Consider the following 18,468-nt stretch of genomic DNA (forward strand, 5'->3'; position numbering starts at 1 on the left):
TCTGCAGCCAGGAAGGCTGGCTCTCTGTGAAGTCCTCATGCACATGTGCTTTGTCATACTGAGAAATACATATTTCTAGCATCAGCCTATGGATAGCCATGTCCAGAACCAGTTCTTGATGTATCACTTTGATTTGCCATTTAATGACTTAATGCTCTGGTGAAAGAAATACACTCCAACGAGGTTAGTGGTAAAGTGACTTTAATTGTTACCAGAGACTAGAGAAGTAGCTTTTCTGTGAAAGTAAAACACAATCCATGCTTTTTACCAGTTGAGACAGGTGAAGGGATAACCCTACCAATAAGACAAAGCCAGTGAGTGTGAGGGATGATGTGAATACAGTTACATCAGTGGAAACCTTAAACGAGGTAACAGAAAGGGAGATGGAGGCCTTGATTAGGTAGTTTTAATTTCAAACAGCATAATGTACCTTCTCAAAAAAAATGTTAACTCCCTGAGATACTTCTAAAGATTTATATTATGTATACGAATACATATATACATATATTTTATGCATACCAGTATATCTTCATGCACACCAGAGGAGGGCACCAGATCCCATTACAGATGGCTGTGAGCCACCATGTGGTGGCTGGGAAGTGATCTCAGGTGTCTTAAAGAGCAGCCTCTGCTCCTAACCACTGAGCCATCTCTTCAGCCCAGAGATACAACTTCTAAACAAGATGCTTATCACTTGCATCCAAACGAGCCAGTTGCTTAATTCTTCCAACAAATTTAAATTTATTAAAGCACACTTTGTCTGACTTTGTTTTGTTTTTTAAAACAGGATTTTGTGTAGCTCAGGCTAGTCTCAAACTCCTGCTCTTCCTGCCTGTGGCTACCAAGAGCTAAGATGACCAGTGTGTACCAGCAGACCTAGCTCCGTGTGTATACTAACTGGTCTTAAATTTTAAAACTATATATAAAATACATAGTTTTTAAAAGTTACAGTTTACAAAATACATTCCATTATTAAATACTGGTGTTAAGTACTTCTTTCCTCTCCCCCTTTTGTTGAGACAGGGGTCTCTCATAGCCTAGGCTAGCCTCAAACTTGCTATGTATAACCTGGGATGACCTTCAACTCTAGGTATCCCTACCTCTACCTCCTGGTACTGGGGACTGCAAATGTGAGCTACTACAACCAGCTGGGGCTTTTCTTCTCTTACTTTACCATTTAAATATCTGTGAATATCACCAAAATTACAATTGCTTTACTAAAAAGTACTTAGAAAACAAATGCTTTGGTCCCTGTATACATTTTGTGTAAATAACAATGCCCTTTCACCATTTTCCTATAATCCCATGATTCTAAAGACATGTTCACTTATACATAACAAAAAGATTGCATTTGCTTAGGAATGTAGCTAGTCGATTTTCTTCCGACTTCTTCCATTTTTGGAATCCCACATGATTACAATGTTAAAGTATACCAAGAAGAATACAAAGTTTACACAGGACACAAAACATATAAGTACAGAAAACAAGTCTGGTAATCTCTGAGGAGGGTCCAGTGTCACACTTGAGATGGTCAGAAGGCCCATGATGATGACTGAAGAGAGAAACTGTAAGGGAAACAGAGTGTCACTGAACGGTACAGATGTCCTGCTGCTGTGCTGGCTGCTTTACCTGTCAGCCTAACACAAACTACAATCATCTGGGTAAAATGCCTCCCGCAGAGGGTATTGGGCAAGTCTGTAGTTTCCTTGATAAAGGACAGATGTGGAGGTTCCCACACACCGGAGGTGGTGTCACTGGGGCAGGTGATCCTGAGTGTGTAAGAAGCAGAGTGAGTAGGTCGTGACGAGCAGTCAGTGAAAAGCACTTCTCCACAGCTCCACCTGAGCTCCTTCCCTCAGTATGCGATAACCCAGATATGTAAGCCAAATCAGCTCTTCCTCCCCAACCTGCCTTAGGTCTTGGCCTGTATCACAGTAACAGAAAGCCGGCCTAGACAGGTTGGGTAACTGATTTGCAGCTGTATTCTGTACAGAACTGAAGGGAGCTGAAGGAGTATACAATCTGTCCTATAAGGAGATCTCAGCTTTGGCTGTGTTAGAATTATCCGACAGATGTTAAAAACCTCCATGCATATGCATAGGCCATACCCCAAGCAATCAGAAATTTAAGGATAATCCTTAAATAATAAATACCTGTTGACAAAGCTCTCCAGAGGGCTCCCATATGAAGCTAAGCTTTTAACCTTTGTCTTTGTTTTAGTGGGGTTTGGGGGGGAGAAGGGAGGAGTACACTCATGCCGTGTGTGTGTGTGTGTGTGTGTGTGTGTGTGTGTGTGTGTGTGTGTGTGTGTGTGTGTCTATGTGTGTGTGTGTGTGTGTGCAATTTGCCAGAGTCAGTTTTCTCCTTCCATCACATAGGTCCTAGAAGTCAAACTCAGATTTGTTGGCAAGTCTGCCTGCTGAATCATCCATCATAGTGGTCCCAGAACCTGCCTTTTTAATGTATATTTTAATGTATTTATGTGCTTGTGTGGGCACATAGTGTGTTCATGCACACGAGGGCCCAGGTTGACAACAGTGTCTACTGTCACTCTCTTATCTCATGCAGAACTTCAAATGCACCAGTTCAGCTAGTCTGGCCAGCGAACTTCCTCCAGGGGTTCCCATATTCCACAGCCCACCATACTCACCCAGCTTTCACAAGTTCTGAGAACCTGAACTCTAGTCTTTTACAGAAGCACTTTACTTCCTGAGCCATCTCCCCAGGCCAACACACATGTTGGTAACTGTACATACACTTTTCTATAGGATACTTAGTGTCCCACGACGTATTAGAGAACCTGGTGGCAGCAATAAGTATGTCCTTCATGTTCTTAGCCACTGTGGCCTCACGTTAGATTCTTTAGACTAATAAGTTCTAGACCTTCACCGTCCCAAATGCCACATGACACTAAAACTTCATCCTCCAACAAGTATGGCTTTGTCTCTGTCTGTATAGTGGCTGCCTAATTCCTTACTCCCAAATACTTGAGTTGTCATCTAATTATACATATTTATAAGCAGAATTTTAGAAGTTACTTAATTAGTACTCTTTCAAAACTGATCTTAGGGGAGGCATATTTACACTACTGGACAATACTCCAGGCGGCTCTACAGCCAGTGAGAGATGAGAATGTGGTGCGTGAGCACGCAGATGCTTGAAGAAGCTGAAATGTGCAGATAAATGGAGAGCTAGGAAACAGCATGACCTCAGACCCCTGAAGGACAAAAGTCTCTTGTTCTTCTCATATGGGACTCCCGGCTTCAAATGTGACTCATAGTCTAGAGTGACTGCAGGCAGGACAGTAAGAAGCAAATGGCCAGGCTGGAAGGGGGTGAGTTAGACAAGGAGAGAGGAGAGTGAAATAGCGGTGAGTCTGAACAAGTGTTAAGGAATGTACTACTGACTATGAACATGTAAATCTGTACATAAACATACATAGTTTGAATCAAATTTTCCTAGCTTGGCTGATGATGCTGACCCCAAAGCCAAAGACCCCTAACAAAAACCAAAACAATAGTCCAAGGAGCCTCCATTTGAGTGTGTGAAGGTTTGTGGAAGAGACTCCCAAACCATTACATGTTGCTATTAAGCCTGACTGTCCCCCAGAGGTGAAGGAGGTCCTCATTGCTGCAGGCACCATACATTTCAGATGCCCCTGAGCTGGAACCGATTTGAAAGCCTCCTTTAGAAGGACTAGTTTTCATGGTTCAGAAGGTCTCATTGCAAGCTTTCAAAAGAGGGAAGAAGCCAACAGTTCTACCTAGATATGACACTTATGAACTACAAGTGTGGCCACCATGACACCACAGCCCTGAGGGTGCAGTAGTGGCACTCATACTTTGGTGGTGACCAGCTCTCTAGCTGGACCTACTAACAAAAGAGATACCATGCCTGGCACTAGAAACCTAGCCAATGCTCAGGACTAGTGAAGAAATGGATATTGAAGGAGATCCTCTACCTACCACTTTACTAAACCAGCCTAATCCCTAACTCCAGTCTAAATAGTTATCCTTTTACCCATAGGTGAGTACAGTCCTCACCCTTCATCAAGGGACTTCTCTTTGGAGCAGAAGGAGATTGTTACAGAACTCCACAACCAACTGTATGCTTAGTTTTAGAGCCCAGTCATAATAAATAAATTTATAAAACAACTCCCACACTTAAGGCTCCAGATCATTGCAAAGGTTCTTAAGACTCAGAGGATCAGAGGGTTTGCTGTTGATACCATGTTTCCTAGTAATATCAGGCTATACCCATAGTCTGACCAACAAGACTACAGAAACACGCGCTGAGCAAGGACAACAGCAGTAGACGTGCATGCAATAGTGGTTGGGGAAAGTCCCCAAGTCACAATCCCAAAGAAGTACAGGCAAGGAATGCTGAGTGGGAGAGATACACTCTTCCCTGGGGAAGAGCACACTCCTGTTATCTAAAACCAAATGGTCCCTGAAAACTTACCAGTAACATGATTCAGACTGAGCAGGTTGTGTTTATGTGTTTAGTTGTATACATGTATTTGCATATGTGTATGTCACAATAAAGGATTCATGGAAAAATGAGGCCATGAATTTGAAAGACATCAAGGAGGGGTGAAGGGCAGAGTTTGGAGAGGAAAGGTCTGGAGACACTTATGTAGTTATGTTAGTCTAAAAGAAATTTTTTTTAACTTTTAAAAGGTAGCTTGAGAAAAAAAAACCTACAGTCACATAAAGTGCCTGAGCTGACACCAGTTTTTCTCCATTGGTTGTATCATCAAGAATCAGCAGGTGTCTAACAGTTACTATACAGCATTCAAGTACAGAAGTAACTCCTGAAGTGTGCACTTGAGGACAGATGATACGGTTCTGAGGTACACTTTCTAGTATATTCCCAAAGTATTAATTTGGTTAAACAAAATCCACATTACAATCCCACAGCTCAGTCTGGCTGCAAAGATTTTCAGAGTAACAATGACACCACAGTAGCTGCAACCTTGTTCTTGTCCTCCCATCTCTGTCATCTGTCATCCCCTGGAGACGAGCTGGTTCACAGAAAGTGGCACCAATGCTTACATGTGAGATAAATGTTCTTCCGCTCGTGGATCTACGCTACTGATTGTGATGCAATGTTGTTATACTTCATTCTCAACGTAAGTTATTTCTCTTGAAAAGAAACTTTAATCTACAGAGTCTCTACATCAAAGTGTGTGTTATGAGCACACTTTACCGCTGTCTTCATTTAATATAATAAATTCTAACTGGAAGTTTGGATTTGAGTACACCAAAATTAAAGCATTTTGACTAAAACACAACAAAAGCAAAAACCTACTCAAGAAACTTCTGAATGCTCTTACCTGGGTTTCTGATTTCCACAGTGCCAAGCACACGTGCTCACAAAGCTGTGCTGTGGGAGCCCTGCACAGCTCCAGTGCCATCGCCTACAGTAGGACACAGTCCCTAGCCAGGTCCCTGTGCACGCTGCATAAAGAACACTGAAATACAGCATGGCACTCACACTGTTTTATTCCGTGCAGTTTTTCCTCCTGGGATTCCATGATTGTTTCCTATCTGATGGGAAAGAACTAGTCCTGTTTACAGCATGAAGATGCTCTTCGGTTCAGTGTGAGATGCCCCAAATACATAGGGCTTGGCGACAGCCTGCCTTACAGCTGGCTGCTGCCATTGGCGGTCATGGGAGCACCCTTCCCTCTGCTTTTCCTGCTGCGTCTGGGTCAGCTTTACAACATCGGTACTGAACTATTTTCCTCAAGAAAATCATGGATCTGGCAAAGTCGTGCACTGGCTCTCTGCAAGTAGGATGTTTTTTTCTCCAAGGCTAGGAAGTTTCACAGGAGGACATGTCTCCTAAAACCATGTAAGTACAAGGGTATCTTCTGTGTGAGCACCAACCAAGGCAAGACCAGGAGCTGCTGCTCTCTGAGGAGGCCCAGCCTCCAAAAGATTCAAAACATCTTTGGGAAGCAGGCTGCTGGCTGCCAGGGCCCTGGGTTTTCCTTTCCTGAAGTCATGGTTTTGGCCAAGCCTCAGAACCTCTACCTACCACATTTCATGTCACGAAGGCACCGAAGAATAAGGCCCTACAAGGAATACCTGATATCACTACTTAAGGTAACAGTATTCCTTTATCCAGGCCCAGTGGAATATAAACTTCTACACTAACCAGGAGAACCTGTTTGATTTTTTTTTCCATGATCAATAGAAAATTACATTCACTGAATACTTTCAATGAGCTAGTAAATGGTAAATTACAAGATGTAGTTCTCTGGACTTGAAAAGTTAGAGGCACATTAAATAAAATCACAAGGTCTTATTTGATTAAATGTCAAAATCTGTAGTAACTGGCTTCTCTAGAGCATGTTGTAAATACAACTTTTCTACAAGAGTGTAGAAAAGCTGCTGCACTCTCCTGCCCAGGAGCTATTAGCATGCGTGGCTACCGAGCGTCAGAAATGTGCCGCACAGCTGAAGAACCGCGTTCTGATCTCATTGTTTCCTCTCCACATGTGACTAGTAGATACTATACTGAATAGTTTAGCTCAAGCGAGCTCCCTTGAGGTGTAGACTAAGCACAGCAGATACACAAGCTGGCCAGAGAGTGGAAAAGGCAGTGGTGGCTTTCCTGAAGCAGGACAGACATGGATTCCTAAATGATGGCATCAGGGCAGCACTCTGAGAGCGGAGCACATGAGTGGGCAGAGTGAACCCGGGCTGAAAAGAATTAAGCCTAAGTATTCTCTCAAAGGAAAGTCCCTGAGTGAAGGGTGGGGTGTGTGTGTGTGTGTGTGTGTGTGTGTGTGCGTGCGTGTGTGTATGTGTGTGTGTGTGTGTGTGTGTGTGTGTGTGAAATTTTCTGAAATGAAATCACAACTTAAGAAATAATTTTAAATATTTGAAAATATTCAAAATGGTTGAGTTACCATGATCTTGAACTAGTTAAACAAGAATGCTTGCGGCTGGAGACGGATGGCTCAGAGGTTAACAGCACAAACTGCTCTTGCACAGCACAGGAGCCTGATGACAGGGACAATGGCAGGCAGCTCACAGCTCCTCTAGCTCCGGCTCCACGGGAGCCAGTGCCCTCTCGTGACCTCTGTGAGCACTGCACTCGAAAGGACAAAGCCACACAGAGACATACACCTACATTTAACACTTTTAATGCTGTTTAAAAAAGCAAGCATGCCGTGGTTTCTCCCACTTTAGACAGATAGGTCTTACAGCTCTTGCTGTTTACACTAATAATCATAACAAGAGCTTCAGAAATACCTGCAGCACACTGTGTTCAATTCCTCCATCACTTCTGAATCTGTATCACCTGGGCTTCAAACTGCAGTAACAGCTACAGTCATCTGTCCACGTGTCCACTATGCTGTGGCCAAGACTCTGGACATATCCCTGTTCCTTATTCATTCTCTAAGCTATCAGCATAGGACGTTATACCCAGCATCATGAAGTCTCTTCATTTCAAGGAAGCACCATGGCACCACACTTTGACTCCTCCCACCTGGGATAGTCCGTACTCAGTTATCTGTCACTTCAGTCCCTTAGAAGACACTGCTACTTGAAAACAGCCATTGTCTGTGCTCCCTTTGTCTCCAGACTACTTAACCACCCTGTGTTGTGTGTCCTACACACTAGCATTGTTGATCTCCCCACTACAATGACTTGTGATTTCACTGTTGTACTTTGAACCTGCAGTGTACTATGTACTGCATGAGTACATAGAAAGTACTCAATGAACTGAATAAATCGAGGAGCCTGTGACATTTCTCACTGGAAGATCATCCTGTGGCTGTCACCAGAGGGTACAGTTCTGCATACATCCAAATATTCAGTCATATGCTCATAAAATAAACTTTACACCTTGTGTTCCATGTAAACCTCTGAATAAGAAAGTTAATGTACCCTTGATTTTCTTTTCTGCGTCACCAGCCTGCTCCTGTATGGGTCACCAGCAGTGCAAAGCTGTAGACACTCAGCGACCTGCGCACTGAAGGTGCTAAGGCTGTAGAGTGCTCTCACATCACCAGTTCAGAGGGAATCAGGACCTCCTAGTACCGCCTGTGAGACGGAATGGGGTAGTAGTGGCACAGCCATCATGGAAGTGACCATCCTCAGACAGAATCCATAGGTGACACTGCTAAAGTGCCCAAACCTGAGACTAAATAAATCCTGAACCTACAGGAAACCCCACTGCGACAGTTCTGCTAAAGGAACACAGCAATAGAATGAATGACTCCTGACGATGTTCTACTTACTCATAGATTAGTGCCTCACTTAGCCCTCTTCAAAGAAGCAACTTCTTGCAGTAGATGGGAACACAGAAACCCACAACTGGACAATGTGCAGAAAATAAGAGACTTTGGAGCAGTCATTCATAAACAGAATGTCTTGGTCAAAGCCCCCACTTCCAAATCTCCAATCTTCCAAATCTGATTATAAAAACCAAAGGTAATGGATGATTCCAAAAAACCAGTGTCTTCCAGACACAACAGGATTGGTGCACGTAAGAACTCAGAGCCTGCGGCAGCATGCACAAGTTCAAATCAGAGTGTCGCAGCTCTGAGGAGGGGAAATGGACAAGGGTTCTCTCCTCTAACCAATAAGCTATCAGCAATCGACACCCTCTGAGAAGGAAAAACCACTTTTCTCCAAAGGAATCTGAGCATGTTAACCACACTTGAGGGCAGACTCCATGCCAAGTAGTAGTTGGCAAACACAAACAAACTCAATATTTTTGTAGACTTTTTTTCTCATTTTGTTTTGTTTTTTTGTCTTACGAGTCTTTTGCTGTTTCATTTCCCTTTGGGAAAAACATCAACAAGAAAGAGTGTAGCCTAAATACCAGGCATACTCACATATGCCTGTAATTCTAACACTTAGGAGACAGAGGCAGGGGATTGGTAGTTCATAGCCAGTTCATATACATAGTGAGTTCAAGACCATCTTGAGCTACAGAAAACTTTGTCTCAAAACAAACTGCATGTCAAAAAACAATACTGTAAAAAGTTATATTATTTAAGGTAATCTATATATTCAACAACACCCTCCTTTAAATTTCCAATGGCATTCTTCAAAGAATGGGGTGAGGGAGGGGAGCCCTAAACTTTATATAAATGCACAAAAATAAGCAAGTAGACCAATGGAAAGAGGACCCAGTAATAAACCCAAATATCTACAACCAACTCATCTTTGGCAAAGGTGTCAAAAGGCGACATTGGGGAAAGCCTCTTCAAAAATGGTATTGGGAGACCATATCTTATCCTGGGTAAAAAAATCAATTCAAAATGTAACTAAGACCAAAAACTTTGGAAATGCAAAGGAAACAATCACCAAAGTGAGAAGAAAGACTACAGGTGGGGGGTGGAGTAGATCCATATTCATAAAAATACTGTAAACATAAAAAAAAAAGTGGTGAACCAAGCATTCAGATCTCAAAAGAAATACAAATGGCAAATAAATATTTGAAAAAGTCATCAACATCCTAAGCCATCAGGTTAACACAAATTAAAGCTCCATTGTGATTGTCATCTTTCCCTAGAAGGAATGGCTGTCGTCACAAAAATAAATGACAACACATGGGTAAGGCTGTGGGAAAGTGGAGCACATACACTGCTGGGGGGAGAACTGAGTGCAGGATCCCTAAAAACAGCCACAAACAAAAACAAACAAGCCTGCAAACTACAATGTCATCTGCCTCTTACACTCCTGGATATAGAGCAAAAGACTGCGAATCAGTGAGTGTACCACAGACACACTGACGGCTGCACAGCCGCGCTTGCTGTTGTAGTACCCACAATAACAAACAGACCAGCCCAGACATAGGCCAACAAATAGAGAAAATATGGTAGATATACACAATGGAGTTTTATTCAGCCACAGAAAGAAAAAGAAAGAGAAGGCAAAAAAAGGCATGCTATTTACAAGAAAGGAAAACTGAACTGGGCTGGCAAATGTTTACTCCAGTGGTTGTGAGCTTACCGTGTAGAGGGTTTGTGGATTGGGAATTTAACATATAAACCTAATGGATAAGTTAATGATTGTGGAGTCGTGACTTTACTGGGCCTGTGGAAGGAGATGTGAGGGTGCCAGGCTTGGGAATTAACCACTCAGGAGATTAAGCTCCAGCTCCACACTGGAGCAGCTACTGGCACAGCTTCTGTGGAGTGAGTCTTTATTTAATATTTACCACAACAAGTCATAAAGACCACATTTTATGATTCCATGTCATGGACCCAACTGTGTCCCACCAGCAAGATGACTCCACAGGTACAGATGCTCATCAAGCCCGACAACCCCACATGGTGAAAGAACTGAACTGAGTCTTACATGTAAAACAAGAAATTCACACGTTGAAGCCTAAACCCTTTAATGTGACTGCATTTGGACACTGGCTTTTAGAAAGACAATTACAACTATAATCTTTATAACAAAGGAAGACACCAGACAAGGTAGAGGCCACGTGAGGAAAAGCAAAATAGAGCTATGCCAGAAATAGCAGATTCACTAGAAACCAACCCTGACGGTCAGTGCCTGCAGCTCCAGACTGAGAAGTACCTTCCTGTTGCTTAAGCATTCAGTCAGTCAGCCTGAAATGACTATGATACTCCCTTAATATGCAATAATCAAAATAGACACATTAGAGACAAAAAGCAGACTAATGGCTACCCATGGTTGGGGTTAGCAATGATGCTATAATGAGAAATGACTGCCACTGTATAGGGACATTTGGGGGAAGGATGATTAAAACTCATCTAAAATTAGATGATGATGATCGTTATCAGCACCTGCATATTTAACCTCACTAAAATGTGTGAGTTATATGGGTACATCATAGAACACATCTCAACAAGGTGTAAATGGCCTTTCAAGTCAGGTGTCTATGACCCTAACACTTAAAAGACCAAGGCAGGAAGAGCAAAGTTCAGATCCTGCCTGTACTACATGGTAAGTTCCAGACTAGCCTGGGCTATATAATGAGTATGACCCTATCCCAACAACAACAAAAATTCAGTAATGTGAAGAAAATAGTAATATGATAAAAATATATACGTCCAGTAAAATGGATCAGCTCATAAAGGCCCTTGCCACCAGGCCTGACAGCCTAGGTTCAATGCCTAGAACCCACATGGTAGAAGTTGCCCTCTGACCTCTACATGTGTGGTTAGGCATGCGGATCCACATGCAGAAGTTAAATGTTAGAGACAACACTGCTGCTCACTCACCAAACACTGTATAATCCTGGGAAGAGATGTAAAGCCCGGAAGGTACCTCCTCACAGAGACAGCGAAGGGCTTCAACTGCAGCTGTTCTTCAGAAGGGCTTTCAAACACTGGGAAGAAAGTGGCGCACGCTACTAAAAACGCCATCACTGTCACAACTGAAGGCAGAAGGAGCCCATCCTTCAATAGGAGAGGCAGCATGCTGCAAAGGAAAACAGAAGTGGCAAAGCATCAACAGGTACGGACCGGAATAATCGTACTGGAAATATTACGTGGACATAGGCTTGACTCACCTAAATGTTGAAACTAGTAAAAACCAGGCTGACATGAAAGGAATTTCGGTTAAAACTAAGCAAACTGGCCTAAAAGGACAAGAAAAAGCATTTTAGTGTTGCAAAATATAGTTTTACCCCTAGCCACATGAACAGTCCCATGGGGAAAAGACCAGAGAAGAAGGCATTTCCTTCGACTCTGCCAACACAAAGTGAAGTGACTCCCAAGGCAACCGTTCTCGAACTTCTTTCATGTTACACGCTTCTTGGCCAGTTACAAACTAAAGTTATGACAAACAGGATTACCACGTCAATGGAGAAAGGACAACAAAGGTGAATTACAAAGGAGACATGTTAAAAATTAAAAGAAAGATGAAAACGCATAGTTAGAAGCCACATGGAAAGGGCAAGGTCATAGAACTGGAAACAGCTACCACTTCTTGGTGTCTACAGCATCTAGCCCAGCCTTTGTCTGATGCTTTCTGGGTGTGACTGCGTCCGTGCTCCTGGAGAAGCAGGCTAGTTAGAAGCTCTTAGTCCCATCCCACTGCTGGCACTTAACTATGTGACTCAGCCAATGATGAATTCCACTGTTCTCTGCAAGTACCCCTAATAGTTATTTTTAGCAATACAATAGTTTCTGAGAGTGATAGCTGTTGAATTACTGTTACCATTACTATTACTCTCACCCAACCCCACCCCACCTTACGTTTAAAAAAGGTTCCAAAAAGCTTGAGCATTCTCCCTCTGTGGTGGTGTGAATCAGTGTCCCGTTATAGGCTAAGGTGTTAGAATGCTTGGTCCCTACTTGGTCGCACTGTTTGGGGAGGTTTAAGACATATATTTAGCATTGCTGGAGGAAGTTATGTCACTGGAACTGGGCTTTGAAGTTTTAAAACACGTGACATTCATATGTGCTCTCTCTGCTTCACGCTATGATTAAAAGTGAGCTCGCAGTTTGATACTCCAGCCACCATACCTTCTCCCAGGCTTCTCCGTCATGATGGTGACAGATGCTTATCCCTCTGGAACCATGAACCTATGTAAACCCTTCCTTCCCCTAGTTGCCTTGGTCACAGTGCTTTATCACAGCCACAGAAATGTAACTACTAGAGCCCCTTTCTTAAAGAAATGGTTTTCCTTCATGTCAACCAGTATGTAAGATCTAAGCTTGGGCGGGGGCTGGGGAGCGTGACGCACACCTTTAGTCCGAGCACTCTGGAGGCAGGAGACAGATCTGAGTTCAAGGCCGGCCTGGTCTACAGAGTGAGTTCCAGGACAGCCAGGGCTACACAGAGAAATGCTTCCTCAAAAGAACAAACACAGACAAACAAACAAAAGAGAAAAGAAATTTAAGCTCGGCACTGAGAACCACCGTTTCCTCTTAAGAAATCACACGGACGATCCACTGCAGTGCTTTAATGTGCTAAATCAGCACATTTCATCAGCACAAACAAAGTACACAAGAAATAAGCTTTACTCAGTCCTCCGTTACTGTCCGTATGTAATTACCAAACCAAGCACCAATAAAACCGTATTCAACGTCGGCATTGCTCTGGAGAGAGTAAATATGGGCACTACTCACACCTTAACCGCAGGTGTGTCTCAGTAACACCCACTATGTCCTCAGAACCTCACTCCCTCTCCTCTCCATTCACAGAAAACATGCCTAGCTCACCATTCCCTCAGGATAAAAACCAAGGTTTCTAGTAGCCAGTTCAAGATCCTACAAGACCTGGATTACTGTCCCCTTTTAAGTGGTAAGCCCTAACCCAGGGGTGGGCTTCGGAGCTAACATGACGACCCATCCGCAAGGGCCATGTGTGCAGTTTTATGCCAAGGTGCCTTGCACCCAGCCGCCGAGAGCACCAGGTAGGGCATGGGGTAAGGCGGCAGAAAGTGGGGACTGAGCTGAGGAGGACTCAAGTGCCCCACGCTACTCTGGGCTTGTACTATATTACAGTATCAGGATAACTTCACCCAGTTCTTATCTATGGAGAATAGAAAACTAAGGTTCTTTAACGAAATAATCTATTTAAGGATTACCAAGAGGGTCTGAAACCTCCATCTACAGGCTGCAGTGTAGGGGGCAGAGGGCAAAAACACAGAACACAACGTATAAAAGACATCATGAAGGTAAATGGAGAGAATAAGGCTAACCAATGATGTGGAGACTAATGAAATACAAAAGGCAAAGAGAAGAAGCAGGAAAGCCACCTTGAGGGATGTAGTTAATGAGTATAGACAAAGTATGAAGACCTGGAACACACGAGAATATGTCAAAAATAATTTTGTCAACTGTTTTAGTTTAAAATGTATTTTATAAAGTAAAAGCATTATCCTTCTGAGTATGACTAAGATAAGTATAATCAAAGATATTATGTGGTCTTATTTTACATTTAAATTAACATTTTAGAGACATCCTTATATATTAAACATAATAAATGTATAGTTCGAAGATTTCTACTCACAGTGATACCAGGAGAATGGACTTTTCGTGCACTTGGAAAGAAAACAGAAAGAATGATAGTGCACAGCTAACCTTTAAGAAAGAAGAAGGTGAGACATGACTCAACGGTGTGAAAAACATATCACTAATTAATAAGTCCAAATAAAACACCCAGTTCCAATGTTATAGTTACTACCTAGAGGTCAAAAATCAAACACAGAACATTCATATTACTTAATTAATTTTAAGTGTGTAAATTTTAAAAGCCACTAATAATCACTGGGCTGGTGAGAGGGTGCAGTGGGAATAAGGTACTTGCCACTGAGCCTGACAACCTAAATTCAGTCCCCAGGACCCACATGGTGAGAGGAAGGAACTCGTTCCCACCCCAAGAAATATTAATTAAATAAATGAAAAACAAAACAGTCACTATACAGGTGCTGACACTTTCTACACACAACAGCCACCCCTTTGCTCCATTCTGCTTTGTCAATGTTAGCAAAGCAAGGTACATGTGTCAGCAGGACCAGCACAGTAGCTCACCGACAGCTACCTCTCACGGTAGCCTTCAATACGTAATACCTGTTAAACCCCCACCGGCTTCCTAGATGTCCAGAAGTTACAAGCCCTGTCTAACCTTCCAAAGCTGACTGAAATCCCACCTGCTGAGCCAGCCTCCAATCCTCCCAGATCTCTCCCTTCACCACGTCTGTACCAACAAAACACAGTGCCACCTGCTCAATAGCACTAGATGGACATACATTAATGCCACCTTTGTGACCCTCATTAACCAGTCAGTACAAAGCAAAGGAACGACAGTTTCTGAAGTGATCTAAAGATTCTGATTGCTCGGCCTAGTGCCTAACCCAGCAACTGCAAGGACAGTGTTCGGTGTGTCATGTGACCATTGCTTTGTTCTGCAGCCCACTCAATCCTACCCTAAACAAGAAAGTGATTACTTATGCCTTTAAAAATGTCAGTTACAGCAAGAACTCAGTACCGTAAGAAAAATGAGAAACTTACCAGCGTAAATCTGAACCCTTTAGAAGAGGGCTGAACTGTCAACTTTACGCATGCAGGAAGCAAGCTCAGAAATGTAAAGCAAAAGCTAAAAAGCAATAAAACGTGTTTTCTCAGTTAGAAATCTAGATAAAACAATTACTTTTTAAAAGTAGAAAGATTATACTATTCAACAATCTAAGATCTCAGATTAAACATTATTATTTATTAAATTTTAAACTAGAATGTGAATAAAACATACACACTGAAGTGTGTATACACTTTTGTACACAATTCTGGCATAATACAAAGTCAAACAATCCTAAGTATTGTATATGTCATTCAGCATTTAATATCATGTATAATGTACCGTGTAATATATACATGTAATATCATGTATCATAGTTGCAGGTCAATTACCAAACACTAGAAGATTAAGAAAACATTATCAGTCCTAAGGAGACAATACTGTATTTCAACACAAATATTCAAAAACTTTACTCCCAGGAGAGTCCTGGCCCTCGATCCACAAAAGTTGACAATCTTTTTCAACTCCAGAAAGAACCAATCATAAGACATTGTGTTGTGGTTTGGTCTAATGTTTTCTATTATGTTAACTGGGTCCCCAAATTGTAAGAGAGTCCCCACATAAGACGTTGAGGGTGCCTGTCCCCATTGGTTTTAATTGGTAAATAATGTTTCCGGTGGCCAATGGCTGGGCAAGGAGACGAGGCAGAACTTTTAGCATTCCAGGACAAGGGACCGCAGGAGGGGAGAGAGAGCACCTCCGTGCTGAGAAAATAGATGCCAGACCGGAGAGATGCCAGACAGAGAACACAGCCCTGACACGGGTGCTGGGGAACACAGGAGGACTGGGTCCAGGGCATCCAAGATGGAATACAGGTTTTAGTAAGTAATAATTCAGGAATATCAGAGGGGAGAGTGTGTTAGCCGTGTGGAGGATTAGAAGTGGCACAGCCACTGAGCTGTTTAAAACATTTTAAAATATAAGGCCATGTGCATGTGTCTTTCACAGTGTTTCTCCAAACACTGGAGCAGGTAGTGAGGAATGCGCCAAGGCCCAGGTCGATTTAAATAGATGAATTGGCTACTACTACAGGTGGGGCTCAAAGTGATGACTCTGAGATGAGGAGTCTCTGAGTACTACTACAGGAGTGAGCTCCTCTTAGACATGGCTGAGTACTGAGGAGAAAAGCTAGACACAGGCATCTCAGCACTGTGACAAACAGTCCACAGAACCTGAAGACAGGACATGTCTCAACATAGAACCTCACTTGCTCACTCTGGGTGGTTCTGTAACTTAACCTCCCTTTCTGCACACTTCCTGACAGGGTGGGCTACATGGTCTATTCTGAGAGTCAGAGCCCACAGAAAGGCAATACTCATTTGCTAATCAAAGTCAAGCAATGGTGAGTCTGTCCTGGGGGCTTAGCAATCACCGGGAAGTCCTCCTGATAGTCACTGCGGGTCAGTTGCATTTCCTTCCAAAGATCTTCCTGATGTCTACTCTGTGGACTTGAGACTTCCTTAGCCAGACCCCCATACTCCTCACAATTGCACTAGCCAATGCCTGTGATAAACTCACACACCCAATAATCTATAACTTGCTGTATTTTTTCTGGCTGATGTTGGCTGCACACCTATAAAAATCATGGTTCTAGAAAATAATATTAAGTCATATTTAATGTATGTTCCATTAAAGGAAAAAACAGGACAAATGTTCACATAAAGTAACTCAAACGGGAGGGAAGAGCTGGGCATGGCGGTGCGCACCTTTAACCCTGGCCACAGGCAAAGACGGGCGGGTGGTCTCTGAGGCCAGCCTAGGCTTCAGAGTTTTCAGCCAGGGCTGCACGGGAAAGCTTTGCTCTGGGGAAGGGGGTGCAGGACACAGGATTTTACTGTACTGAGTGAAAGCCACTGATAACCAGCTCACATAAATAGCACACCACTGTGCTATTTTTTGAAGAGTGGTTTATAAATAATTATATATAAACTTCATTAGTTACCTGATTGCTATCTGGGTGTGACGAGGCAAAATGTCTTTAATCTTCAGAAAAACATTAAGGCTGCACCAAATATTGGCTACTTTATCCTTAAAAAAAAAGATTTGTTAGTTTTACATTTTGACATAATTGAAAGAAAGATTAAATCCCATGAAGTACAGCCTATAATCTCCAGGTTATAAACTTTCAAGACATGAAACTTTCATTCACATTTATAAGAAAGTGCATTAAACTCTTCAAGCACTAAAAATATACACTCACAGCCTCAAGCATTTTTCCTTTTTGAAATGCAGATTATGTAAAGCATCAGTAAACTATAATCTACATTCTAATAAACTTAATATTTTTCAAAAAACACAACATAAGCAAAAAGCTCCCCAAATTTATAAAATGAATATTAATTACATTTGCCCCATTTTATTACAAATTTAACTTCCTATCACATTATCTAATAGGTACTGGGAATGACAACAGTAATTGCTAATAAGTCAGACATTTTAAAACATTAGCAGTTGTGATGGGTTCACTCAAGATGAAATTCGCTATTTCAGCTCCCCAGATAACAGACTGTATCCTCTCACATCTGCAAATGTCACGGTACAAGCATGATGACATCAGAGAGCAATGGCCTCTAAAAAGTGTGCCGCCCACTTCCTCTTCCGGGTCAAAGAGCAGATGGAGAGCTTCTGGAGCTGACAGCAGTGGGGACACCCCATACTTACCAGCATGGACACTTCCTCAAATTGAGGACACAGCAAGTAACAGGCAACTTTTGTATTTAAAAAAAAAATCAAGTTTTTCTTTGTTTTAAGGGTATTAAGATTTGAAATCACAACTCTGCTACATAGCAGGTCTATGAATGCCTGACCTCAGTTTTCTATCCGTATGAAAGAGACGATAACCATTTTAGAGCTATAGAGATCATGAAAAATTCTGTGCAAGGGTCTAGCACTTAATGAGTGATGTTAGCCACATGGGGCTTATCAACAATATCTATACAGTGGCACAGCCCTGCCTTCACAGCAGTAAACATAATACCTAGTCTCTTTCACAATGCTTGTCCCACCCTCTTGTAAATGAACTGAAAATATTTTACAGAAATTATCCACTCAAAACTTAGAAGTGCTTCCTAATTCTTTTCCAAAGAAATGTTATTCAAAAGCAAATTATCTATAAATATGTTGTCTCTAAGTTTATTAAAAGACCTTTTGTTCCAGAAATAAATGGTTTGTTTGGCTTAATTACTAATTCTAAATGATCAAATTATTCATGCAATAAAAGTTTAACAAGAGTGATTAAACTAGAATTAAATGAAAGGTTCTCATTAAAAATTACTACAGATGAAGGTTATATAATTCATAAGAATGATGAGATCTTTCTGAGGCAAACAGGATTATCAGCTTAACAAATAATTGTGGCAAACTAAGAAGAGATCATAAACCAACACAGCGACGGGCTTGTTAACTAACTCAGTGGCTGCAGCATCTAACGCTCTTTTAT

General features: G+C 42.1%; 1 protein-coding gene across 1 annotated transcript in view; it reads right to left on the minus strand.

Moving 5' to 3' along the window:
• Nucleotides 1-238: 238 nt before the first annotated feature.
• The window catches only part of ALG6 (ALG6 alpha-1,3-glucosyltransferase), a 39,540-nt gene continuing 21,310 nt past the window's right edge, over nt 239-18,468 (minus strand). Inside the window, exons 10-15 of the mRNA XM_080920593.1 lie at nt 16,972-17,057; nt 14,966-15,050; nt 13,965-14,035; nt 11,515-11,583; nt 11,225-11,423; nt 239-1,565 (exon numbers count right to left, since the gene is read on the minus strand). Coding sequence (XP_080776719.1) covers nt 1,368-1,565; nt 11,225-11,423; nt 11,515-11,583; nt 13,965-14,035; nt 14,966-15,050; nt 16,972-17,057 — 708 coding nt within the window. The 3' untranslated portion in view covers nt 239-1,367. The remainder of the gene's footprint in view (nt 1,566-11,224; nt 11,424-11,514; nt 11,584-13,964; nt 14,036-14,965; nt 15,051-16,971; nt 17,058-18,468) is intronic.

This window comes from Micromys minutus, assembly GCF_963924665.1.
Source record: "Micromys minutus genome assembly, chromosome: 9".
Taxonomy (NCBI): domain Eukaryota; kingdom Metazoa; phylum Chordata; class Mammalia; order Rodentia; family Muridae; genus Micromys; species Micromys minutus.